At 47.3% G+C, this 27,261-nt stretch overlaps 1 protein-coding gene and 1 long non-coding RNA gene across 5 annotated transcripts in view; one reads left to right on the top strand and one right to left on the bottom strand.

Moving 5' to 3' along the window:
- The window catches only part of LOC132231195 (uncharacterized), a 75,126-nt gene that overhangs the window by 22,499 nt on the left and 25,366 nt on the right, over positions 1-27,261 (bottom strand). The gene's annotated exons all lie outside the window — the stretch shown is intronic.
- SLC6A9 (solute carrier family 6 member 9) overlaps positions 26,524-27,261 on the top strand; it is a 34,619-nt gene continuing 33,881 nt past the window's right edge. For 3 of the 4 annotated variants that reach the window (XM_059689878.1, XM_059689879.1, XM_059689877.1), the window contains exon 1: positions 26,528-26,709. In XM_059689878.1, the coding sequence (XP_059545861.1) occupies positions 26,707-26,709 (3 nt within the window). In that variant the 5' untranslated portion in view covers positions 26,528-26,706. Of the gene's footprint in view, positions 26,710-27,261 lie in introns of all 4 variants that reach the window. The other variant, XM_059689875.1, reaches the window with a different exon arrangement.

Raw genomic sequence — 27,261 nt, 5'->3', positions numbered from 1 at the left:
AATCTCTTTTCCACGAAGCTTCCAGGATGCTGCATTTTCCTGCATTTATTCTGCTTTTCCTCCTACATCACTGTCTTTTTCTTCCAGGGCTCATCTCTCCTGCCCCTTAATATTAGAAGGTCATGGGCCTCTTCTGTTTTCTATCTACCCCTATATCCTTGGTGGTCTCATCCAGTCTTCTGACTTTAAATTCCACTTTCACACTGATAATTCACAGCTCAGGTCAGTCCCCTGAATCCAGACTAATAAACCCAACTGGATTCCTTACAGGCATTTCCATGAGCACATCCAAAACTGAACTCCTTACCGTCCCACCCAAACCCACTGTCTTCCCGACTCTGTTAGCAGAACTCATTCGTTCTAGTTACTCAGGCAAAAACAAACAAACAAACAAAAAACAACAACACCCACACACTGGGAGTAATCTTGGGCTCCTTTCTTTTTATCTCCCCACTTCCAAGTCTATCAACAAGTCCTGTTGTATCTGCCTTCAAAGTATGGTCAGAATGTCTCCAGTTCTTACCACATCCATCGTCATCACCTAAATCCAAGTCACCGTATCTCTGGCCTGGCTCTTATTGTCCCAGAGAAGGAGGAGGAGAGGGAAAGGGCATCCAAGCAGCAGAGGGGAGGAACCCTGTGATGGGGCAGAGGACCAGTTCTGGGCAGTTACACAGGATTGGAGCTGAGAGTGGGTGACAAACAGTGGGGAGAACTAATGCTGAGGAGGTGTCAGGAGCCACAGTGTGGAAAGCCTGAGATGCCACCTTAAGGAGCTGGGCTTATCCTGAACCAATGAGGAGTCATTGAAACCTAGCACAGAAAGCCACTCTATCAACACAGGAAAGCAATAAAAAATGCGGAGACAAAGAAACAGATCAGATGACAGAAATGGAGGAAAGCAAACTACTGGATATAGAGTTCAAAACCACGGTTATAAGGTTTTTCAAGAATTTAGTGAGACCCTCAAGGATATGAAAAAGGACCAACTAGAAATTAAGCATACACTGACTGAAATAAAGAATAACATACAGAGATCCAACAGCAGACAAGAGGATCCCAAGAATCAAGTCAAAGATTTGAAATATGAAGAACCAAAAAACACCTAGCCAGAAAAGCAAAAAGAAAAAAGAATCCAAAAATATCAAGATAGTGTAAGGAGCCTCTGGGACAACTTCAAGCGTACCAACATCCGAATTATAGGGGTGCCAGAAGAAGAGAGAGAGCAAGATATTGAAAACCTATTTGAAGAAATAATGACAGAAAACTTCCCCTATCTGGTGAAAGAAATTGACTTACAAGTCCAGGAAGTGTAGAGAACCCCAAACAAAAGGAATCCAAAGAGGACCACACCAAGACACATCATAATTAAAATGCAAAGAGCAAAAGACAAAGAGAGAATCTTCAAAGCAGCAAGAGAAAGACAGTCAATTGCCTACAAGGGAGTACCCATATGACTGTCAGCTGATTTCTCAACAGACTCTATGCAGGCCAGAAGGGAGTGGCAAGAAATATTCAAAGTGATGAATAGCAAGAACCTACAACCAAGATTACTTTATCCAGCAAAGCTATCATTCAGAATTGAAGGTCAGATAAAGAGCTTCACAGATAAGAAATAGCTAAAGGAGTTCATCACCACCAAACCAGTATTATATGAAATACTGAAAGGTATCCTTTACGAAGAGGAAGAAGAAGAAAAAGGTAAAGATAAAAATTATGAACAACAAATACATATCTATTAAGTGAATCTAAAAATCAAGTGAATCAAAAATCTGATGAACAGAGTAAACTGATGAATATAATAGAATCAGGGGCATAGAAAGGGAGTGGACTGACAATTCTCGGGGGGGAAAGGGGTGTGGGGGGTGTGGGAAGAGACTGGACAAAAATCGTACACCTATGAATGAGGACAGTAGGGGGGTAAGGGCAGAGGGTGGGGTGGGAACTGGGTGGAGGGGAGCTATGGGGGTAAAAAAGAGGAACAAATGTAATAATCTGAACAATAAAGATTTATTTAAAAAAAATAAAATATCAGTACCTTGGGTCTACCCATGCGCTCCTCTCCTATCCAGTACACATGCGTCCCCAAGAGGTCACCACTATCTGAGGGTTTTATTACATAATTAGATGCTTAAGGAAGATATTGTTTGGTTATCTTTGTTTTCCATCTTTATGAAAATGTAGTTTTTTGAGCCCTGGCCAGTTTTCTCAATGGTTAGAGCATCGGCTCGCGGATCAGAGGGTCTCAGGTTTGATTCCCAGTCAAGGGCACATACCTTGGTTGCAGGTTCCCTGGCCCTGGTGGGGGTGCATGCAGGAAGCAACTAATCAATGTTTCTCTCTCTCCCCCCTCCTCCCTAATTTTCCACTCTCTCTAGAAATCAGTGGGAAAAATATCCTCGGGTGAGGATTAAAAAAAAAAAAAAGAGTAGTCTTTTGAGATGTGCTTTTTCACTCACAATTATGCTACCAGAAATATTCAGTGGTAAACGGATATTTGAAGTGTTCCATTTTTTGGATCTTACGGATAGTGCTATTGGCAACATCCTTATCACATGTCTTCTGATGTGCAAGGCAAAATTTCCCCTTGGGTATATATCTCAGAGTTGAATTTCTTGGCATGTGACTGTGCAATAGCATAAGATAAGGCCAAATTGTTTTCCACTGTAGCTGTTCAATTTTCAAGCCCACTATTAATGTATAAGAGATCTCATTGCTCAAAGTTCTCTTCAGAAGATATTGTCATACTTAGTTTTTGCCAATTGAATGCATGTAAAATGGTATCTCATTCTGGTCTTGATTTACATTTCCCTGATTATTAATACAGTTAATCATTTTCATCAATGTATTGACCATACATGATTCATTTTCTGAGAATGCCTTTGTCAATTTTTTCACAAAATTGCTTCCCTTTTTCTTATTGTTTTAGAGGAGTTATTTATACATACCAAATATTAATCTCTTGTTGATTACCTGAGTTATAAATATCTTCCCCTTATTTGTGGTTTGAATTTTTATTTTTTCTGAGGTGTCTTTTAATAAACAGAAGTAATATTAAAGAGTATTAAAGAGCTATTAAAGAGTATTTTGATTAATGTTATAAGTGCTGTTACACCAAACACAATTCTCTAACATTGGAATTATGATAAAATTTGATCACTTGTTCAGATTTGTATTATTTAAAGGGTTATCAGAGTTCCTTTTTGGCATTGATTTTGATATTATTCTCTTTTTTAAAGACTTCATTTTTTTTTCAGTTACAGTTGACATGCAATATTACATTTGTCTCAGGTGTACAGATAGTGATTAGACATTTACATAACTTGCAACATGAACCCCTGGTATGTCTAGTACACATCTGACATCATACATAGTTATTACTGACTTTATTGACTATGTTCCCTATGCTGTACTTTACATCCTCATGTTTTGTAACTACCAATTTGTACTTCTTAATCCCTTCACCTTTTTCACCCAGCCCTTTAAACTTCCTCCCATCTGGTGACCGTCTATTTATTTTCTGTACCTATGAGTCTTTGTTATAGCAGCCTGAGCAGACTAACATAGTTATGTTTGCACTGATGTGTTCAAGTTGTAATGCATTAAGCTACACTTTATGATTTATGAGCTTTTCTGTGTAATGATTTCAATTAAGTTCATTAAACTAATATGTTTATGTATTATTTGCACACACAAAGTAAGAAACTTAACATCATTATCAAAATAAGTCAACTTTTCAACCTTTCTAATTTATAGATGAATCTTACTGTGTTCATAAATTAAGTATTATTAAATTATACCGTGGCCAAAGACAATTTCACCAGGAGAAATTTGCCACCAGGAGAAATTTACTGGATAGGCTCACAATGAAGCAATTCATTTACATACTTAATAGAAGCCATTCAAGCAAAAAGAATGTTTTCTAAATTCCCGAACACTAATTTGTAACCAATTAGCTTTAAATTCAATCATATCAGAACTAGAGGCCCAGTGCATGAATTCATGCATGGGTGAGGTCCTGCCAGCCCCACCCCCTGGTCAAACTCCTGGTGGAACTCCCGGTTGAGGGAACAATTTGCATATTAGCCTTTTATTATGTAGGAAAGTTTCAGGTTCGAAACACAAAGAGCATGGTACCTTCTTAGAAGGAGAAAACAGTTTAAAGACAAAAATAGTTACCGTTAAGAAACCTCTGCACTGACTGGGTGGCTCAGTTGTTTGAAGAGTCCTCCCGTACACCAAAAGGTTGTGGGTTTGATCCCTGGTCAGGGCAAGTCTGGGAGGCAACTGATGGATGTTTCTCTCTCACATCAATGTTTCTCTCGCTCTCTCCCTTCCTCCCTCTCTCTCTCCCTTCTCTCTCTAAAATCGATAAAAGCATTTCCTCGGTGGGGATAAAAAATACTTTTTAGAAAGAAGAAACCTCGGAGGAACCAAGATGGCGGCAGAGGGAAACACCTGAACTTGCTGCCTCGCACAACCACATCAAAACTACAACTAAAAGACAAAACAGATATCATCCAGAACCACAGGAAAGCTGGCTGAGTGGAAGTCTGACAACTAGAGGGAAAGAGAAAAGTGCATTTAGACTGGTAGGAGGTGCAGAGGTGCGGAAGAGCGGAGATACAGAGGCCCGCGAAATGGGCTAGCAACTGGGTATGCTGCGGTCTTTTTCAATCAGGAGGGAGGTACAAACTCCTGACTGCTCTGAACTCCAGTTCCAGGCAAGACTCTGGGGACCCAGACTCATACAGGGAGAAACTGGGCTGTCTGGCATTGGGCTGGAACGCGAGGGCAGCTTTCTCTCAGAGGTGCTCGCAGCGATCATTGTTCCTGCACGGGGCCACAGGACACAGAGACCCAGGGACCTTTCCGGGGCAGGGCTGACAGGCAACCATTGCTGTTTGCACCACCCTGTGATTCCCTGAGACCCCGCCCTACCCAATTTACAACCCCACCCAAGCTGTGCGCATTGGCTTTTGCATAGCATCGGCTTTTGCATATGAGTGGCCTGGCCGTTTGCAGTCTAAAACCTAACAAACGGCAGCTGGGTCAAAGAACCCCAGAGCTTCCAAAAGAAGACCTAAGGCTCCTCAGCAGCCTGCATTGCTTCACATCTGCGCCTCATCTGGGCACCTCCAAACCCCAAACAAAGAGGATGAATCTGCAGATCTCTCTGTAGCTCCTGCTGGGTGGCCTCAGGCAGTGGCTGACTTTGCACCTCTTTGGAGATCCAAGAGCCAGTGTACCCAGTGGTCAGAGTGAGACCACACCAGATTTACAACTCTTCAGATCCATAGGAGACACACTCAGGGGGCAGACTCAGTGAGTACCAAAGCCCCACTGAAGCAAGTCCTGCCCCATAAGGGTGTCTCCTGCACAGCAGTTCTACTATAGACACAAGTGGTCCTCACAGCCAATTGGTCTGGAGGTCAAATCCTCCCAGTGATAACAACAGCAATCAAGGCTTACCTACAACAAGACTGTGCACACAGCCCACACAGGGGTGCACCAAGAGCATCCACCTCAGGTGACTGGGAAGGCTGAGCCACTGGGCCCTATAGGACATCTAGCACACAAAGCCACTCTATCAACACAGGAAAGCAGCCAAAATGTGGAGACAAAGAAATAGGTCACAAATGAAAGAAATGGAGGAAAGCAAACTACTGGATATAGAGTTCAAAACCATGGTTATAAGGTTACTCAAGAATCTTCTAGAAATCTCCGAGAAATTTAGTGAGACCTTCAAGGATATGAAAAAGGATCAATTAGAAATTAAGCATACACTGACTGAAATAAAGAATAATATACAGAGATCCAACAGCAGACAAGAGGAACCCAAGAATTAAGTCAAAGATTTGAAATATGAAGAAGCAAAAAGAACACCCAACCAGAAAAGCAAAAAGAAAAAAGAATCCAAAAATATAGTGTAAGGAGCCTCTGGGACAATTTCAAGTGTACCAACATCCGAATTATAGGGGTGCCAGGAGAAGAAAGAGAGCAAGATATTAAAAACCTATTTGAAGAAATAATGACAGAAAACTTCCCCTATCTGGTGAAAGAAATAGACTTACCAAGACCAGGAAGCGCAGAGAACCCCAAACAAAAGGAATCCAAAGAGGACCACACCAAGACACATCATAATTAAAATGCCAAGAGCAAAAGACAAAGAAGGTCAAGTGGGGAAAAAAGGAGACAAATGTACTACTCTTTGTAATACTTTAAGCAATAAAAAAAATTATGTATATATAAAAAAAGAAAAAGGTAAAGATAAAAATTATGAACAACAAAGTGGCAACAAATACATATCTATCAACAAGTGCATCTAAAAATCAAGTGAATAAATAATCTGATGAACAGAATAATCTGGTGAATATAATAGAATCAGGGCATAGAAAGGGAGTGGACTGACAGTTCTCGGGGGGGAAAGACGTGTGGGGGTGCGGGAAGAGACTGGACAAAAATCGAACACCTATGGACAAGGACAATGTGGGGGGGGTGGTAAGGGCATGGGGTGGGGTGGGAACCGGGTAGAGGGGAGCTATGGGGAGAAAAAAGAGGAACAACTATAATAATCTGAACAATAAAGACTTATTTTAAAAATAAATAAATAAATAAAAATAAAAATATTTATAACACACACAGAAGGAGAAGGAGAAGAAGGAGAAGGAGAAGAGGAAGAGGAAGAAGAAGAAGAAACCTCTAACTCATTTACTTTTATCTTTCCTTCTCCCACCAAGCCCTTCTTTTCTCCCATTCTGACAAACACCACTGCATTTCACTATGGGTACGATATCTCTTAGTCCTCCTTCTGCTCCGGGTGAGTCCAGGGAATCAGTAGAATCAGAGTATTCCTCACTTAACTGGACTCCACAATCACCAGGCCTGCATCCAATTCCACTTGGAAAGTTACTGGCTGTACCTTCGTATTAAAATCACCTCACTCCGTCTGCTTCCAGAAAGGGAAAGTTCCTACCTCCACAGTCTTTGGTTTTCTCACTTTTTTTTTTTTTTTTTTTTTTTTTTTTTGGTCATTGCCATCAGCTACTCCCACATTTTGCCTCGTTAACCATTTTCCTGACTTTTGCTGGTGAAGTTAGGAGAAGCCACACACACACACACACACACACACACCCGCTATGACCTCCTATGGGCCTACTTGCTTGCTTTATTTTATTTTATTGTTGACAGTATTACAGATGTCCCCGTTTCCCTTGGTGGCTTTAGCCTGCCTTACTTTGCCACGTCCCAAATCCGATATTGCGTAAATTCCTAAAGTATCCATTAGAGGGCACCATAACCCTGCCTCTGACTAAGTTGTTGCAGAAGGGTTTCTGGGAATTCCCAGGGGCATCTTCCTCTTCCTATCTAACTCACCCACAGTTTTTCTGATTATCCCTAAGCACCTAAGAAGGAAATAGGTGACAAGAGTCAAAGAGGAAGTAGCACCCCATCCATGCCCCTATTCTTGTGCCCTGGCCCCAGGACAAGATACTCTCATGATCCAGGCACTCTTCCCCTCATGACGTGACTGATGGCAGATGCGTCATTAGTGAAGTTGATTTGACTGCGCTGGATCTTTGTCAATGCTCCAGGGAAAGTCAGCGGGTGGAATTGGTCTTGGGTATCATTCAAACATAAAGGATTTGTCAACCATGGCAGTCCCATCTCCTGGCCAGGCTGGGTCCTATCCAGACTAGTTCTCCTGGTCGTCACCACTCTTTCCTCCTCCTTCTCCTCCTTCGTCCTCCTCTTCCCACCCTTCAAGCCAGGACCAGCGCTTATAGTTTTATCTCCCCAAGTTTTATATATATGTGAGAATATTTACTTGATAAATCAAAGAGATAGAAAAAGTAATTCCTAGAAGAAATGGGATTAGAAAACAAGTTCTAGAAGTAGCAGAAGGGCCCTTGGAGCTTGGGAGTGAGGAAGCTAATGGAAACTCCCTGGGGGGGATGGGAAAGGGGAAGGTGTAGAGAAAGAGAAAGGGAAACAGAAAGGGAAAGGGAAACAAGGCATGGGTGTGCCCCCCTGGGAGGGAGTGCTCACGGGCTCCTCCGCCCGAAATCCCCAAGGTTTTTTCATCAAACGTCATGATTAATCCCTTATCAGCCCACTCAGAGGAAGGGGCGGCTTAATGCTATCAGCGCACGGCTTTATCTTAGAAAAACAAAAATGAGCAAACTTTCATAATGGAAACATTTCTATGACCAAACCTTGCTAACTGTACATCACTTCTTACTGAACATTTAAAAATCAAAACCAACATATCTAAACATAAATATATTCTAGATGGTGGCTGTTGGGAGTGTATGTTTTAAAGCCAGACTGCCTTGGAGCAAATCCTGGATTTGCTATTTACTAGTGATGTCGCCTTGGGCAAGTTACTTAACCTCTGAGCATTGGCTTCCTCCGCTGGCTTTTATTTTTTTAAGTTTTTTCTGCTATAACATTTAAAAAAATAAGTGTTTATTGTTGAACATATTACATATGTCCTCTTTCCCCCGCCCCTTGCCCTCTCTTCCCCCCCCCCCACACCCCCCTGCAAGGGTGTGACCTTTGCCCTTCTCTCTCCTAGGCTCCAAGGACCCTTCTTTATCTTCTGCAACTTGTTTCCTGAGCCTACGCAGCCCAGCTGGCTCACCTCTACTACCTTTGTGACTCTCTAAATAAACTTTCTTTTAAATAAATAAATAAATAAGTAAGTAAGTAAGAATATCAGCCGAAACCGGTTTGGCTCAGTGGATAGAGCGTCGGCCTGCGGACTGGAGGGTCCCGGGTTCGATTCCGGTCAAGGGCATGTACCTGGGTTGCGGGCATATCCCCAGTGGGGGATGTGCAGGAGGCGGCTGATCGGTGTTACTCTCTCATCGATGTTTCTAGCTCTCTGTCTCTCTCCCCTCCTCTCTGTAAAAAATCAATAAAATATATTTTTAAAAAAAAAAAGAATATCAGCAGCTGAGGAGAGATCAATGGCAAGGGCGGGGGGGGGGGGGGAGACATATGTAATACTTTAAACCAGTGGTTCTCAACCATCTGGCCCTTTAAATACAGCTCCTCATGTTGTGACCCAACCATAAAATTATTTTCGTTGCTACTTCATAACTGTCATGTTGCTACTGCTATGAATCGTAATGTAAATATCTGATATGCAGGATGGTCTTAGGCGACCCCTGTGAAAGGGTCGTTTGACTGCCAAGGGGGTCGCGACCCACAGGTTGAGAATCGCTGCTTTAAGCAATAAAGAATTTAAATTTAAAAAAAAGAAGAAGAAGAAGAACGTAAGAGTATCTGCTCCACCGGATTGTGGTAAAGGTTAGAAGAGTTAATATATATGTATGTGACCGTGTACTAGTAAGTTCTCAATAAGTGTTCGCTATCATTATTATTATCCTTCACCAAATCTTGTGGAAAACTCCTCAGACACAGGCTGACATCTGTTTCATTTTTCTTTATTTGTATTTCTAAGTAAGCTCATCCTAAATGGAATATCAATAAGTTTTCTAATACAACAAGACTGGGTGATGATGACTTATGTCTGGGTGGCACAAATCTGTGTCCCATTAGCTAGCGATGACATTGGATGATGCGCACCCGAGTAAGAGCGATTCCGTATGCTGATGACAGTGTCTGGAGAATATTGAATGGCAAATGACCATGGAAGATACATACCCTGGATGAAAATGGGTTTAGGATTAATTAAACAGGGTTAAAATAGTTTTCGTGTAACACTGGGTTGTGTGTGAAACTGGGTTATAGTTGAGAAAGGATTTGAGTGACATGGGGTTGTGGGTAAGACAAGATCTAGATCAAAGCAAGTTTTCATGTCAATGGGCAGTAATAACTGTTTAACTATTGTCTGTCCAACAAAAACAAGAAACTCTGAGTTGTAGCCTTTTCATATTCTGTGGTGTAAATACTCCCACAATGGCTATTTCAAGCTCCCACTGAGATAGCACAATGAACCACTTCGAAAGGGCTGAGAAAGAGGAGAGCCTCTGGGATCGAGCTTTGAGCACCTCCACCATTTTAGGATTGGCAGAAGAAAACAGAAGGGAGGCCAAGACGTTGCCACCAGAAAGGAAGGAGGACGATCAAGCAATTATATTATCAAAAAAGCTAGAGAAGAAAAGTGTTATAAGAAGGAGAGTGGTCAACAGAGTTGAAAGTTTCTGAGAAGTTAAGACAGATTCACTCACAGAAGGCATGTGAGGGCACCCATAGCCCTCATGGATCAGATCCTGCATCAACCCAGGTTCATCCACAACCCCTGCACAAGGGGCACCTGTCATCTTGGCCTGCTCAGGTGCCCTTCTCTCCTGGGTAGCAGCACCCTCCTTGTGAAAAACAACTTTCCCTCCCAATCAGTGGTTCTGGTCTCAATTAGAGCGCCCCGCAAAACACTGGCAATCACAGGGCCACGCTAGCCAATCAGCGGGTCTCTGGATTTCAAAGTGCAGTACTGAAATGGGCAGGGGGGGGGGGGGGCGTGTGCCTTGTCTTCTGACATCACTAAGCCTGCACGATGTAAGACTTTCGGCCATGTGGCTTCCTGGAATGGAAGGAGCCTGTCTGAAATAGAAACTGTAAGTAGAAAGGGAAAGAATGTTTGACTCCCTGAACCCGGATCTATTGTGAGTCAACACATTTACTATTGCCAGGCACTATTCTAACCACTGTGCAAGTATCAACTCAGTCATGCCCATCACCTTGGGAGGGTGCTGCTCGGGTACTCCCTGTTAGAGATGAGGTTTCCCCGGGTCTCAGAGCGTAAGAGCTGAGAGTCAGATAACTCTCTGCTGTGAGGAACTGTCTTGTGCTTTGTGGGATGTTGAGCGGGACCCGGGCCTCTCCCCAGCACCTGCTGGCCGCACACCTTCCCCGTAGTTGTGACAACCAAAAGTGTGTGTCCAGGCACAGCCAAATGTCCCCGGGGGGGGAGGATTGCCCCCCTTGGAAACCGCTGCTGCTGCTCTCCTGCCTCCCAAATCCTTTCTGAATTGCTATCGAGTCACCCAGATCCTGTGTTGGCCCAACTCAGGGTCACCCAATCTGTGTGTCAAATACAAACACAGATGTCCCTCAAACACCCAGTGTCCCTCAAACCCTGGGTCACCTACAATGCATTGCCACCTAGAACCTGTTGTCTAAAATCCCATGTCACCTACCAGTCTGTGTCCTAAACTTCCTGTCACCCACTGTCCTATGGTTGAGATCCGTGTAACCTATCACCGGTGATCCATGCCCTCTGTCACCAACCAGTTTCCCAGTCAGGGCCACAGAGCTCTTCACAGAGACAAGGAGACAGAAACAGCCGCGCTACACAAGGCAGGGAGGGGCAGGCACTCACAAAGATGGAGACAAAAAGAGGCCTGACCCCCACAAGGCCACAGCTGGTCATGCTAAATGGGTCACTGGGGACCCACCAAGCTCCCTCCCCCCACCTCTGGATTAGCCCTGGGGGTGGGCAGGCTAGATTCTGAGAGTAAGGAGCTTAGACCCAATGTGACAGCTAATCGCCCACACAAGGCCTCTGTCTAGGTCACCAAGCCCTGAGTGGCCCTACCACCCAGGTTCACTCTTGTTCCTCCATCAGGTACTCCATTGACAAAAACTCATCCTGATATACATGAGGGCGGGGGGGGGGGGGCGGCGGGGGAAGGGCGGCTTGGTGGGCAGCGGGGGGGGGGGGGGGGGGGCGGGGAAGAGGTCAAACCCTCTCAGCTTCCCCTCTAGTTCTTCCACCAGAATACCAACAGGAGGCAAGAGACATCCACCAGCATCTAGCGTGTTGGTGAGGGCTGGGTGGGTGTCTGGACAGAGAGCTTGAGTTTCCTACTAGATTGTGTCAGGAAGGATCTGGCTGGGACCAGAGAAACTTCTTCCTCTGAGTTGAGAGACATGGTGGGAAGTGGATAGTCCCTTCTTTTCAGGACCCCCTAATCCACAGAGCCCCTGAGCATTACCAATATGAGATAACTAGAGGCCTGGTGCATGAAATTTGTGCACAGGGGGAGTCCCCTCAGCCCAGCCTGCACCCTCTCCAATCCAGGACCCCTTGGGGGATGTCTGACTGCTGGTTTAGGCCTGATCCCAGGGCAGTCGGACATCCCTCTCACAATCCAGGACCACTGGCTCCTAATTGCTCACCTGCCTGCCTGCCTGGTCGCCCCTAACTGCCCTCCTCCCCCCTCCCCTGCTGGCCTGGTTGCCTCTAACTGCCCCCTCTCTGCCGGCCTGGTCTCTCCTAACTGCCCCCCGCCCTGCCAGCCTGGTCACCCCTTACTGCCCCCCCCTGCCAGCCTGATCATCCCCAACTGCCCCCCTGCCAGCCTAGTCACCCCTCACTGTCCCCCCTGCCAGCCTAATAGCCCCAAACTGCCTCCCCTGCCGGCCTGGTCGCCCCATGCAGCCTGCTGTTCAGTCATTTGGTCGTCCCTCGCTAATCCCCCCCTGCCAGCCTGGTTGTAGGCCTCCATCTCCTGAGGGTGTGAGGGTTAATTTGCATATCACCTCTTTATTATATAAGATTAGGCCTATGATTGGGGGCAATAAAAGACTTTAAAGCAGCCCCACCCCACACACATGCTGGCCTGGCCCTGTTGCCATGGTGATGCCCCCGTTGCTCCAGAGGCGGCTCTTGGCTCTTGGGGGAGGGGGGGAATACTAGAGGCAGTGGATCCTTGAGCTGAGGCGGGTTGGGGTGAGAGGTCAGTGCTGTCTGGGAACATTCTTTTTTTTTTTTTTTAAATATATTTTATTGATTTTTTACAGAGAGGAAGGGAGAGAGATAGAGAGCTAGAAACATCGATGAGAGAGAAACATCGATCAGCTGCCTTCTGCACATCTCCTACTGGGGATATGCCCGCAACCCAGGTACATGCCCCTGACCGGAATCAAACCTGGAACCCTTCAGTGCGCAGGCCGACGCTCTATCCACCAAGCCAAACCGGTTTCGGCAGGGAACATTCTTGACTGTGGCTGGGCCTGAAAGCCCAGGGTTCATCTCCACTCCTGCTTCTCTCAGCTCAGGCCCATCTCCACTCACTCCCCTCACCTCCGGGCTTCACACCCTCTGCTGCTCCCGAGAGGGTGTCGGAATCCACCTGAAGCTCAAGGCCCAAGTGCAGGCTCTGGTATGAGGGCCGGTCAAGGGGTTCAGGTGGGGAGCACAGCATGTTGCCCCAGGAAAGGACTCAGATTCAGTGAGGAGGATGGAGCGTGAAGGCTTGGCATAAAGGTTCTGGGGGGAAATCCAGGCAAGTCATTTGTTCGAGGGTTCAGGTTTGGGACAGACGTGCCCTGGACATGACATGGGCTTCAGTGGAGGCTCAGGGTTAAGGACCCGAGAGTGAGGGCTCAGGTGGGGCTCAGGTGAGGGTCTGTGCTGGTCTCTCCCTTTGGTGGTAATTTGTTACTAAAAACAGTTGTTAAAGTACTAAACTTTAGGTGAGTAACTTTTTGAACGTATACATTAAACGGGATTTAAGGGCAGTTACATGCCTAGAGGCTTCTCTTAAGCTCTCTGAGGTTGGGTTTTCTTATCTCTAAATTGTACCTTGCTTATAGAGTCATGGTGAGGATTAAATGAGGAAATGAATTAAAGTTAACATAGAATGATCTCAATAAGTAATAGCTTTTTTAAAGCGCGTGCTTAGAAACAGAAGAGATCCAATGAAGAACACCAGTACCGTAATTGTGTGGAGCCCTGCCCAGCCAGCCAGCTGATGTTATCGGCCCTGGAGGCAGCAGCTATTGAATGATCAATGTTTTCCTGCTCATTGAGGAAGACCAGGCTGCACAGGGAGAAAGTGACAACATGCACATTCACCGAAGGAGAGAGAATGTCGCGAACCACCCTGGGAACATGCTGAAAATCTGTAGCTCGTATGCATTGTAATGTAAGCAGCTGATTCTCTAATAGTACATTAATAACAACAAAGACCTAGCGCAAAAAAACAAAGGCTCTTTCTAAAGCTGGATGTAATTGACATATAATAGTGTATAAGTGTAAGGTGAACAAGATATTGATCTGATACAGTTATATAGCAATATGATCGCCACTGTAATGCTAACACCTCTATCAAATCACATAACTATCATTTCTTCTAGTCGCAGGAACAATTAAGATCTTGTCTCTTGGTAAGTTTAAGGTTTGTAATATAGTTGAGTTGTCTTTAAAAAGAAAAAAAAACTCTAATTCAGTGGCTCTCCAACTTTTTGAACCCAGGATCCCTTTTACATTTTTTAAAATAATTGTGGACCCAAAGGGTTTTATTTTCGTGGGTTTTATCTGTTGATATTTATTGTGTTCTAAATTAAAACTGTAGGAAGTGTAAAATATGTATTAATTCAAAATAATAATGTAGATGTATTATATGTTAACAGAAAGAAAATAGTTCCATGTTTTCCAAAACAAAAACTTTAGTGAGGACAGTGTCACTTTTGGAAATCTCTTTAATGTCTGGCTTAATAGGAGACAGCTGGATTCTCAGATCCACTTCTGCATTCAATCTGTTGCAATATGTGTTTTTTGTTGAAATATGTGAGGAAACCCAGCCTTACAACATACATATTTTGAAAAGAAAGAAGTATTTTAATAGCCCTCTCAGTTAATTGCAGCTATTCTGTGATAATATACCAAAACTCAACAGGTGTTGTTTCTTAAAGGTCAATTGCAGTATGAATCTGAAACTATATAAATGAATTTTTTTCATATTCTGTTACATTAAAATCCATTGGGCAGTCTTGCACTTTTTTTCCTCTTTATTTTGTTATTGGGGGACAGTCTTGTACTTTTTTTCTTTTTTAATCCTCACCTGGGGATGTTTCCACTGATTTTAGAGAGAGAGGAAGGGAGAGAAACACAGATGTGAGAGAGAAACATTGATCAGTTGCCTCCCATACGTGCCCTGACCAGGAATCAAACTGCCACCTTTTTGGTGTGTAGGACAACGCCCCCACCAGCTGAGCCACCTGGCCAGTGCAAGTCTTTTATCTATGGACAATTTGGTCCTAGTACTAGTTATCTGCTTCATTGACAAATATTGATTCACTGAGTCATGCAACCTTCCAAATATTGACACATTTCATTTAAAAAAAAAAAAAAAACACCCACATACATTCGTTAATGTCCTTACCAATCTCATCAAAATTGGGAAGCTTTCAAATTCACGGTAGCAAATACAAATTTTTAAAGTTCTAACTTTCTCTTGAAAGCTCTAATTTTATCATTGGCAACAAACACTAATAGTTTTTCTCTGAAGTGACAGGCTCACTCCATTCATTTTCCAGAAAAATGTATGTCAAACATCCCAGTCTGAATAACTATTTTTTTGTCATTCGTTCTTTTTCAGTGAGAAAAGCGGCTTTCGGCTCACACCTCAACCTCGGGAGTGCTTTTCCTTGATATAATGATCACACTTCAGTAGGCAGCAGACATGCTTTATATAGATTTCACATTAGTCACACAAAATATTAAGACGACATGTACTCACAGGCTGAAAGTTAATAATATCAGTAATTTTATTGCTTCATTAAGGAAATTTCTAAGTGAAACTAGTCTTTTTTTCTTCCTTTCTCCTTCCCTCATCCCTTCCCTTTCCTTTTTTCTTTCTTTCCCGTGCATGCATCTGGGTGAGGCACATGCAAGGACTGCTAGTGCAGCTGGGAGCCACACCTCAGTCCCTAACTGGGTGCCAGCAGCTTACCCACTGCTGCTCTTGCATCATCAGCACAAATATCAACAAAGCGAAAACGGCAAGTCACAATGTAGTTTTCTTATGAAATGATTTTGGCCTGTGGATCCCCTGGAAGGGTCTTGGAGACCCCCAGATTCTGTGAACACCTTGAGAACCAATGAGAACCGATACATTCAAATTAAATAATTAGAATAGCTTAATGTCCCTTTTTAATGATTTTTTTTGAGATATCACTCAAAGGTTTGTAAAATGCTTCCATAAATATCCCGGGGGTGGGGGGTGGGGAATGAAAGCCAATTCCATTTGTGGTACTATTTACTTTACTTCGCCAAAAAAAAAAAAAAAAAAAAAGGCAGGGGATAGGGAGGAATTAGAACCGGCAGGCCCGTGGGAGTGCATCAGGCATGTGAAGTCATCCATCATGTGTGTCATGGTGAGCAGTCACAGTCCTGGGACTGCAAAGGCAAGTGGCGCCGGGAACTCAGGGCCCTCTGTCACCTTCCCCCACACAGTTTCACTAGCCACACCACGCCCCTCCACGACACACATACAGGCGGACTGATTTCACAACACACAAATGACGAGCCCAGCCGTGGTTATACTCACACCATACAATCACACAGCCACAGCAAAGCCACACAAAAAGTCCCAACAGCCCCTCACTCAACCTTATTGTGCTCAAAAACAAGTCACACTATTTTATAACTGTGATTGGAGAATTTCAATGGCCATACCCCCAATCATGGTTTCACTCAAACTATCAGTACGGCACATAAAACCTCTCCTGGGTCACCATGGGTCTGTGTGCATAATGTCCTTAGGTGAGAACATGGGTTTTGGAGACAGGCCAACCTGGGTTCAAATTCAAGTTCTACCACTTACTAGTTCTGTAATCTTGGGCAGGTTATTTAACCTGTGGGAGCCTTCGTTCTAGAAAATGGAGATAACTCCTACCTTGTAAACTTGATGTGAGGGTGACATAAATAACCAGACAAGTGACAGTGTCTTGTCTGGCCAGATGTGCCCTGGGGACCCAGCTGTAATTGCCATGTATGGCAATTGTCACCAGAGGGCACCAGGGCTCTAAGGTGTCTGTCCAGGTTGCTAGAAGAAACTAGGCCAGAAAAGCCAAGGGTGAGGATGTGTATGAGGCTGCGAAGACTCTGAAAACCCCAGTGAGGCCCAAGCCACCCAAATGTGCTGCTGGGTAAGTTGGGTACCTCCTGGGGAGCATCCTGATCTCACCCAGGAAGCAGGATGGGTACGACCTATATACCAGGCTTTCTTCTATGCCTCCCTCACACATATTTAATCCTCACAATAATACTGTGATTGAGTGGCTACTAGTAGTATTTTTATTGAGGAATGTTAAAGAAACTGAGGTCCCAGTTTACTCCCTATTAAATGGAAAACCTAGGCCAGTGGTTGGCAAACCCGGCTCGCGAGCCACATGCGGCTCTTTGGCCCCTTGAGTGTGGCTCTTCCACAAAATACCACGTGCGGGCGCGCACATACAGGGAACGTTGTGGAGTGAAAGAAGATGTAGTGTCGAGGATTGAGAAAGGTATGTTGAGATGGTTTGGACATACAGAGAGGATGAACGAAAGGAGATAGACGAAACAAGTATACAAGACGAGTGTGGATGGGAGAGTTGGAAGGGGTCGACCTCAGCAAACCTGCCTCAATCAGATTGAGGACATTTTTAGCAAAGGCCAGCTTAGGTGTACCCTAATTAAGTTAATAACAATGTACCTACCTATATAGTTTCAGTTTTAAAAATTTGGCTCTCAAAAGAAATTTCAATCGTTGTACTGTTGATATTTGGCTCTGTTGACTAATGAGTTTGCCGACCACGGACCTAGGCTATGAATGAGGAAGCCTGGGTTCAGAATTCATATTCCTAACCATTGCTCTACATTGCTCTCCCAGGGACCCTTCCTCTCCTTCTTCCTGGGGCTCTGCCAGGACTCTGACCTGGTCCATCTGTCCTGGAGCTCAGCCAGCCCCAGCTGACCCTTTCCCCTCTCCCAGCCAGGTCCCTGCCTGCTCCCTGGGACAACTCATAGTAATAGACTTATCAGGCATGTGGGCGAGACAGATAAGGCAGGGCCCTTGAGCCTGGCCTTATCCAGCCCTGCTATCCCCAGCTGCTGGAAGTTGTGGGGAGGTGCCAACAGATGGAGCCACACCCACCCAGGCAATCATACCACCCATGCCCAAGGCTGCTGTCAATCCCTATGATGTCATAATTCCCTATGATGTCATAATTTGTAGTGACATCATTGCTCTGTCCCTCCTTCAAATCTGAAGGGGTTACTTAATGGGAATTGGGGAAGCAGAGTTAGGCAGGAGCCGAGTCTCCAGGTCACTAGGCCCAGTTGGGTGTCCTGGGCAGAGGGGTCACAGGATCCTCCCCAGGTGGACGGCTATTTGGGTGTTGGTTGTTTCACTTATAGCCACCACTCTTCCTATCTTCCCAATCCAAAGAGGCATTGCATCCGGTGGGGACAGGGGTTGTGGGGAGGACTCTCAGGCTTACTGCAGGCAGCTCTGGGGTCAGCCCGCTGCTCCCCACAGAAAGGCCTGAACCTCAGGACCTGGGGGTCTGAAGGAAAAAAGGCCTTATATCCCATCTTTTGGAAAAGCAGTAAAGCAGGGAAGTTTTATAAGGATGGCCAGACAGATGGATGTAATCAGACCCACTCTGACATGTCAACTTGCTGACACAGTCTGTGCTCACAGCCTCACACCGACACCATCACATGCCAGCAGCCATTCATTCTCACACATGGGCCACAAGCAGCAACATCGTGCCCCAGCGAGACAAAGACAGGCACATTGTTGCATGATCCATATAGAAGAACAGGAGCCCCTTTTCTTTCATGACTGTATTCCTAGAGATTAGCCCAATTCCCAGCACACAGTAAACATACACTCACAGGTGGTGAGTAAATGCACACTCATTACACAGGTCTTGCAACCCCGGGGAGGGCAGGGCCTGGAGGAAAATCTATCCCTCCTATTGCCCCTCTTGATCTCTGCAGACCCAGAAAGGGAGCATCAAAGGAACACTGCTGCTGCTGCTTCCAGCACCGCCCCCCCCCACCCCCCTGCTCCAGCCCAGCTTCAGTGATGTCCATTCCCCAGGTAGCACCGGTCACTGAAGGGACTTGGGTCATGCAGGGCACCACTCCTTCCCCTCCAGGTTCTTTCCCAGTGAGTTGGACATTGGCTCTCTGAGAGTTGGGTGTTGAGAACATTGAGTGGGTCCTAGCTGGTTTGGCTCAGTGGATTAAAGCATCGGCCTGTGGACTGAAGGGTCACAGGTTTGATTCTGGTCAAGGGCATATGCCCGGGGTTTCGGGCCCAATCCCCAGTAGGGGGAGTGCAGGAGGCAGCTGGTCAGTGATTCTCATCATTGATGTTTCTATCTCTTTCTCTCCCTCTCCCTTCCTCTCTGAAATCAATAAAAATATATATATACTGGAGGCCCAGTGCACAAAAATTTGTGCACTTGGGGCGAGGGGGCGTCCCTCAGCCCGGCCTGTGCCCTCTTGCAGTCTGGGACCCCTCGGGGGATGACCACCTGCTGGCTTAGGCCTGCTCCCCGGGGGATTGGGCATAAGCTGGCAATCAGACATCCCTCTGGCAGCCCGGCAGCCCTTGGGAGATGTCCACTTGCCAGCGGGGAGCAGACCTAAGCTGCAGTCGGACATCTTTAGTGCTGCTGAGGAGGCAAGAAAGGCTCCCACCACCACCGCTGTACTGGCAGCTATCAGCCTGGCTTGTGGCTGAGCAGAGCTCCCCCATGTGGGAGTGCACTGACCACCAGAGGGCAGCTCCTGCATTGAGCATCTGCCCCCTGGTGGTCAGTGTGTGTCATAGTGACCAGTCATTCCCAGTCTTTCTGCTGTTAGGGTCAGTTTGCATATTACCCTTTTACTATATAGGATAGAGGCCTTATGCACAGGTGGGGACCAGCTGGTTTGCCCTGAAGGGTGTCCCGGATCAGGGTGGGGGTCCCGCTTGGGTGCCTGGCCAGCCTGGGTGAGGGGCTGATGGCTGTTTGCAGCTGGTCACACCCCCTTCAGGGTGGGGGTCGCCACTGGGGTGCCTGGCCAGCCTGGATGAGGGGCTGATGGCTGTTTTCAGGCAGGCCACACCCTCTGTAGGGTGGGGGTCCCCACTGGGGTGCCTGGCCAGTCTGGGTGAGGGGCTGAGGGCCGTTTTCAGGCTGGCCAGCGACTGAAGCTCCCAGCCTCTCCTTTTTTTCTTTTTTTTTCTTTTTTATTCTGGGGTTTGTTTGGCTTCTATAATTGAAACTTTGTTGCCATCCTGCTCACCCCAGCTCTGAGGCCACAGCTGGCTGAAAGCAGGTATCTGGGGTTAGTTTAGCTCAGGGGTCCTCAAACTATGGCCCGCAGGCCACATGCAAATACAAATATTGTATTTGTTCCCGTTTTGTTTTTTTACTTCAAAATAAGATATGTGCAGTGTGCATAGGAATTTGTTCATAGTTGTGTGTTTTTTAAACTATAGTCCGGCCCTCCAACGGTCTGAGGGACAGTGAACTGGCCCCCTGTTTAAAAAGTTTGAGGACCCCTGGTTTAGCTTCTATAATTGAAACATTGTTGCTTTCGGGCTCTGAGCCGGGCCACGAAAGGTGGGGAACCTTGGCTTCCTCCATCACTGGAGCAAGCAAGCCTCCTGCTCACTTCAGCTGCGTGGCTGCCGGTCGCCATCTTTGTTGGCAGTTAATTTGCATATCTCGCTGATTAGCCCATGGGAAGCGTAGTGGAGGTACCGTTAATTAACCTTTTTGTCTTTTATTAGATAGGATTTTTTTATTTTATTGGTTTTGTACAGAGAGGAAAGGAGAGAGATAGAGAGCTAGAAACATCGATGAGAGAGAAACATCCATCAGCTGCCTCCTGCACACCTCCTACTGGGGATGTGCCTGCAACCAAGGTACATGCCCTTGACTGGAATCGAACCTGGGACCTTTCAGTCCTCAGGCTGACGTTCTATCCACTGAGCCAAACCGGTTTCGGCTATATATATATTTATTTTAATTAAATCTTTATTGTTCAGATTATTACATTGGTTCCTCTTTTTCCCCCCCATAACTCCCCTACACCCAGTTCCCACCCCACCCTCCGCCCTCACTCCCCACCCACTGTCCTCATCCATAGGAGCACGATTATTGTCCAATCTCTTCCCGCACCCCCACACCCCTTCCCCCCCCCAAGAATAGTCAGTCCATTCCCTTTCTATGTCCCTGATTCTATTATATTCAGCAGTTTATTCTGTCCATCAGATAATTTATTCACTTGATTTTTAGATTCACTTGTTGATAGATGTGTATTTGTTGTTCATAATTTGTATCTTTACCTTTTTCTTCTTCTTCCTCTTCTTAAAGGATACCTTTCAGCATTTCATATAATACTGGTTTGGTGGTGATGAACTCCTTTAGCTTTTCCTTATCCGTGAAGCTCTTTATCTGACCTTCTATTCTGAATGATACCTTTGCTGGATAAAGTAATCTTGGTTGTAGGTTCTTGGTATTCATCACTTTGAGTATTTCTTGCCACTCCCTTCTGGCCTGCAAAGTTTCTGTTGAGAAATCAGCTGACAGTCGTATGGGTACTCCCTTGTAGGTAACTGACTGTCTTTCTCTTGCTGCTTTTAGGATTCTCTCTTTGTCTTTTGCTCTTTGCATTTTAATTATGATGTGTCTTGGTGTGGTCCTCTTTGGATTCCTTTTGTTTGGGGTTCTATGCACTTCCTGGACTTGGAAGTCTATTTCCTTCACCAGGTAGGGGAAGTTTTATGTCATTATTTCTTCAAATAGGTTTTCAATATCTTGCTCTCTCTCTTCTTCTGGCACCCCTATAATTCGGATGTTGGTACGCTTGAAGCTGTCCCAGAGGCTCCTTACACTATCTTCGTATTTTTGGATTCTTCTTTCATTTTGCTTTTCTGGTTGGGTGTTTTTTGCTTCTTCGTATTTCAAATCTTTGACTTAATTCTTGCGATCCTCTGGTCTGCTGTTGGGAGTCTGTATAATATTCTTTATTTCAGTCAGTGTATGCTTAATTTCTAGTTGGTCCTTTATCACAACATCGAGGGTCTCACTAGATTTCTTGAGGATCTCATTACATTTATCGGCAGTTTCTAGAAAATTCTTGAAAAACCTAAAAAGTGTGGTTTTGAACTCTATATCCAATAGTTTGCTTTCCTCCATTTCTGTCATTTGTGTCCTGTTTCTTTGTCTCGGCATTTTTTATGCTTCGCTGTGTCGATAGAGTGGCTTTCTGTGCTAAGTGTCCCAATTACCTGAGGTAGACACTCTTGGTGCACCCCCTTGTGGGCTTTGTGCACAGTCTTGTTGTAGTTAAGCCTTGATTGTTGTAGGTAAAACTGGGAGGATTTGACCTCCAGGCCAATTGGCTGTGAGAATCAGCTGTGTCTACAGTGGGGGAACTTCTGTGCTGAAGACACCCTTATGGGGCAAGACTTGCTTCAGTGGGGCTTTGGTGCTCACTGAGTCTGCTCCCTGAGTGTGTCTCTTGTAGATCTGAGGAGTTTTAATTGGATAGTCCCACTCTGACCACTGGGTACACTGGCTCTTGGATCTAAGGAGGTGCTAATCCAGCCTCTGCCTGTGGCTACCCAGTAGAAGCCAGATGTAAAGCAATGCAAGTTGCCCTGGGGCTCTGGGGCAGCTGCAGTTTGTTAAGTTATTTTCAGATTACAAAGGGCCGGGCCTTTCATATGCAAAAGCCTCTGTGCAGGGCTTGGGCGGGGCGGGTCCCAGGGGATCCACAGGGCTGGCAGAGCGAGCAGTATGGCTGCTCTTAGACCTGCCTTCAGAGGTCCTGGCAATCGCCGAGAGTGCCTCCGAGAGAAAGCTGCCCTTGAGTTCCGACCGATGCCAGACAGTCCCATTTCTCCCGTATGAGTCTGGGTCCCCAGAGACTCACCTGGAACTGGAGCTCAGAGCCTGAGACTCCCTCCTGATTGAAAAAGACAACCGTGTCCTCAGCCGCCAGCCCTCTCCGCATGCACCTCCGCACCTTTGTATTTTCCTTCCGCACTGCGCCTCCTCTGAGTCTCGGTATGCTTTTCTCTTTCCTTCTAGTTGTAGAAATTCCACTCAGCCAGCTTTCCTGTGGTTCTGGATGATGTCCGTTCCGTCTTTTAGTTGTATTTTTGAAGTGGTTGTGCGAGGCAGCAATCTCTGGTGTTTACCTATGCCGCCATCTTGGTTTCTCTCTCCGCTATATATATTTTTAAAAGAACATTGAGTTGTCTAGATGTTGGGCTCTGGCCATTAGGCCCCCTGGGTGTGGGCACTGGAGGTTCTGGGTATTGGGAACTCTGAGTTGGGGGTTTTCTACAGTGTGGGGAGCTTTGACACCCTTGACATTTGGGAATTCTGGACTTTGGGAGCTCTAAGGTGTTTAAGGTGCCTGGGAGCTAAATGCTCTGGACATCAGTGCTGCCGTCCCACCCCAGGGAGGGCCAAAGTCAGTGTTCCCAACCTGTATGCCTAATTTACTTGCAGCCACTGAGGTCCAGCCTGGAGCTCTGCTCTGAGCCCCGTGATTGGTTCGTGCTGGCCCGATGGGTCAGGGCCAGAGAAAGTACAACAGAGTGTCCTGAGGGGCACATGGAGCCCTGGAGACAGACAGCTCTTGGATCTAGAACCAATCTAACTTGCTCCTCTGCCTTGGGACAGAGGAGGGAAGGTGCCAGGCACTGATCACTGCGTTTGCTCCAAGTTCAAGGGAGGAAGAACCTGATGGCAGAGCCCAGACAGGCCACTGACAATCGTGTTTTCTAGCTGCTGGGGCTCCTAGGAGGTAGAGACCACTGGTCAGGACAGGCTATGTCCACCTTCCCCAACTCTCAACAGGGTCCCTCAGCACCCCTCCACCAAGGTGTCAATGCTGCCAGCTCCTACAGTGCCCTCCAGAAGTGGCCCCCGTCTGGCCTTATCCCTGTTTCTACCAGACACACACCTTCACTGATTCTGTGAGTCCCAACAGGGGCCTTGATCCTGCAGGCTGATGACAAGTAAGGAAACCAGCCAGCACTGGGGATCTGATGCTGGGCGCAGTCTTCCAAGGAAATAGCACTATAACTGGAGGTTCCTGAGACACGCCTCAGCCCACAGTGGGTGGGGCCCAGCCAGCTGCCTTTTCTCTTGCTGCCCTGCCCCGGCAGAGGGCAGGCCAGATATCTGACCCCCGGTAGTCCTCCTGTCTGTTCTCAGGCCTGATCCCCCCTGCTCTGTTCACACACCCTTCCCATCCTGTGAGTCAATTGCCCACATCTAAAGGATGAAGGTCATCCCAGCTCTGACCTGGGCTCAGCCCAGACCTGCCTCCCTTGGGGCCTCTCTCTGGTTGGAAAAAAACAGCTGCTCTAGTCCCTGTCTCATGAAAACAGCTTTTCAAACTAGAATCTTTTCTCACAAGCTTCTCAGGATTCAACTCACTGTGCGGTTTCCTGAAACCCTATCTGGATCAGGATGGGCACAATGTACACATTTATCAATCTTTCTAGATGTATACAAATATACTTTCTGTTATGTCATCTGTTTGTCTAAAAAAAACCCCTTGGGCAATATCTCTAACTTCCCCAAACATCCCAGGGGAAATCTTCTCTTTCCCCCACCCATGGTCTAAGGAACTAGGCTGTCTCCCCATGGTCTTCCTCTCTTCCTGGTAGGGCCTCAGAAGGCTGAATCCTGAGCACCCCACCCCCAGGCAGGCCTGAGGGGCTCCGAGTACCTGAACACCGCTTCTGCCTCCCTTGTATGGTGCCTCCATGTCTGAGGTGGGAAAGCCCCACTTTCCCTGGGCCATGACAATTTTAAGAACCTTCACGGACACAGTGGTCTCTTCTCACTCCTCCACCCCCAGTCTTGGGAAAGGAAGCCATGGCCCCCTCCTCTCACTTTCTTCCTTGTCCCCACTCCACTACTTGGGGGTCCTCTTCCAACAGCCTCTTTCCTGCCTTCCCTGTGTGGTGGCCCTTTTTTGACAAGCCTCAGGTGGGAGGGAGAGACCAGAAGCAGAATGTACTAACAGTGATGGTGAACCTATGACACGCGTGTCAGAGGTGACCCGCGAACTCATTTTTTTGGTTGATTTTTCTTTGTTAAATGGCATTTAAATATATAAAATAAATATCAAAAATATAAATCTTTTTTATACTATGTTGCAAATATCAAACAATTTCTACATGTGCCATGGCACCAGAGTTAAGTTAGGGTTTTTCAAAATGCTGACACGCCGAGCTCAAAAGGTTCACCATCACTGTACTAGTATGTCCTGGCAGGAGAGGCAAGAAGGGCTTGGATCAGATCTGCCCAGTCCCCAAAGGTGGGCACACACACACCACTACACAGAGCTGCGGCAGTGCACACACAGTCGCTCTTCCACACAGACACACCTACACAAATCCACAGACACCACCGACTGCTCAGTTAGAGGCGCACCCGCGTGCGTGTGCGCACACACACATGCACACACAAGACACCTACAATTCATTCATAGGATATAAATCCTAAACATCCTATACCTGCTAGGTGTGGCAGAAAGTAAAAATGAAAATCTTGCTGATGAGACCTGCCTGTCTTCTTGGATCTGATCAAGTCTCCAACCTGACTAGGTTGTAAGTTCTGAGATGGCAGGGCCCTGGGGAAGGTCTGTGGAGTACCTGTCTATGGCTGAGAGTCCCGCCAGCAGGAAGTGCCTGTGCTTGATTCCAGCTATCTTGCTCAGTGCCTCTGATTGTAAGTTAATAAAGTGGACTCTCACCCGTCAATTGATCTTGTACAAGTGTGGCATGTGTGCCTCCGCTGTTTAGAGGTTGATTGTCCCCAGGGAACAAAGAAAACCCGTTTCCTGGACAGACAACAGTGAAGAAGTACTCAGGTAAGGCTGGGAGATCAAGGACTGTTCTGACAGCCAGTCCTTACTGGCCCTTCTCCCTGAAAGCTGGTGGCTCTCACAGGGTAAGCAAATGTGGAGCCCCTTTCCACCACTGCCAAACATCGCTCCCAGAAGAGCCTGGAGCAACGTGTCTCCCATACAAGTATCATTACCTTAGCGTATCCCCTCCATTTCTCCGGGAGGAAACTGAGGCTCGCCAAACCTCCTTTTGGCAAAGTCTCCTTCAGCTGGTATTGGAACCCTGGTCTGTCTCCCCGGGGAGAGAAGAGGAGGCCCAGGTTCGTGTCTGCAGCCCTGTAGCACAATGGCCAGAGTAGGGTTGACCAACCCAGTGCTCAAAGGAGGGTCCCTGGAGAAAGGATTACCTCTAGAGCTCCAGCTCTGAGGAGCAGGACCAAGGCCTTCACCCAGCTGTGCCCACATCCCTAGCGGCGCTGTTCCAAAGGGAATGGAATCTGCTCAGACTCCTCTCTAGGGGCAACGCAGGCGCAGAAGGCCGGGGGACCTGGCAGGCTAACTGGCGCCCCAGCCCCCGAAGTGGTCCAGGTCTTCTGGCTTCATTCCAGCCTCGCCCGAAGGGGACGACGTCTGCTTCCTTCCAGGGCCCCAGCTGGAGGGAAGAGAGGCAGGGACGGAGCAGGGGGCTCCTTTGTGGAGCCCACTCCCAGGGGTGAGAGGGGATCAATCATCTGAAAGCTGGAGTGACTTGTAATTTTATTCCCTGGGAGGAGGAGCCTGAGAAGTCGGCCAGGAGGGGTGGGGATGCGGGGGGGTTGGGCAGCCAGGAGAGCTGTTCTGGGAGGGGAGGGACTTGGCTAGGTCTCCCAAGCCTTCTCAGTCTCTAAACTTTCACCAAAGTCTTGGCCCCCGCCTCCCCGAAACCAAAACACAACAAGCTCTGGAGGAGCCGGGAGCAGCGCAGCGGGGCGGGCGGACTCGGGGCGGCACTCAGCCTCCGAGGCTGATGCAACTTTCCCTTTAAGAAAGCCACCTGGGCGCAGCGCGGTGCGGACCCAGCACGCTGGGCAGGGGGCTGCAGCATGGTAAGGGGCTGGGGGAAGGGGGCGCTGCGGCGCGCGCCTCATCTGCCCAGCCATCGATCTGGGTGTCTGGTGGCTCCTCGGGATTGAGCCCCAGGACCAGTGTGCGTGCGGCGTGTGTGTGTGTCGGGGTGGGGGGGTGTGGGGGTGTGTGTGGTGGTTGGGGGGGGGGGGATCGAGCATGCTTGCAGGCATCTGTGGGTAAGAGTGTGGGTGCACGCGCGGGGATGTACGTCTCGCCGCTAAGGTCGGGGTAGGTGCGCGCGTCTGGGTGTCTCGCTGTCACCAAGGAGCTGAAGCCGGCAGGAAAGGCGGGGTGTGTGTTTCGGGGGGCGATCCCGGAGTGGGGGCACTGCGTGCGGACGCCCGCTCTGTCGGGGGCTGCCGGCGCCAGGCTGTGCGGGTAGCACCGGAACCAGAGCGAGTCACGGTCCGTCTGGGCGCCGCTGGGTCTGCGCGCCGGGGGTCCGTGGGGGCCCGGAACCCGCAGGCCGTGCCTGCGCCCCGCCTGCAGCTCCGGCCCCATCGCTTCGCCCTGCCGCCACCCTGGCTGCC

The sequence above is a fragment of the Myotis daubentonii genome, chromosome 3, assembly GCF_963259705.1.
Source record: "Myotis daubentonii chromosome 3, mMyoDau2.1, whole genome shotgun sequence".
NCBI lineage: Eukaryota > Metazoa > Chordata > Mammalia > Chiroptera > Vespertilionidae > Myotis > Myotis daubentonii.
The sequence above is the reverse complement of the archived record's forward strand: the minus strand, read 5'-3'. Positions and strand labels throughout refer to the sequence as shown.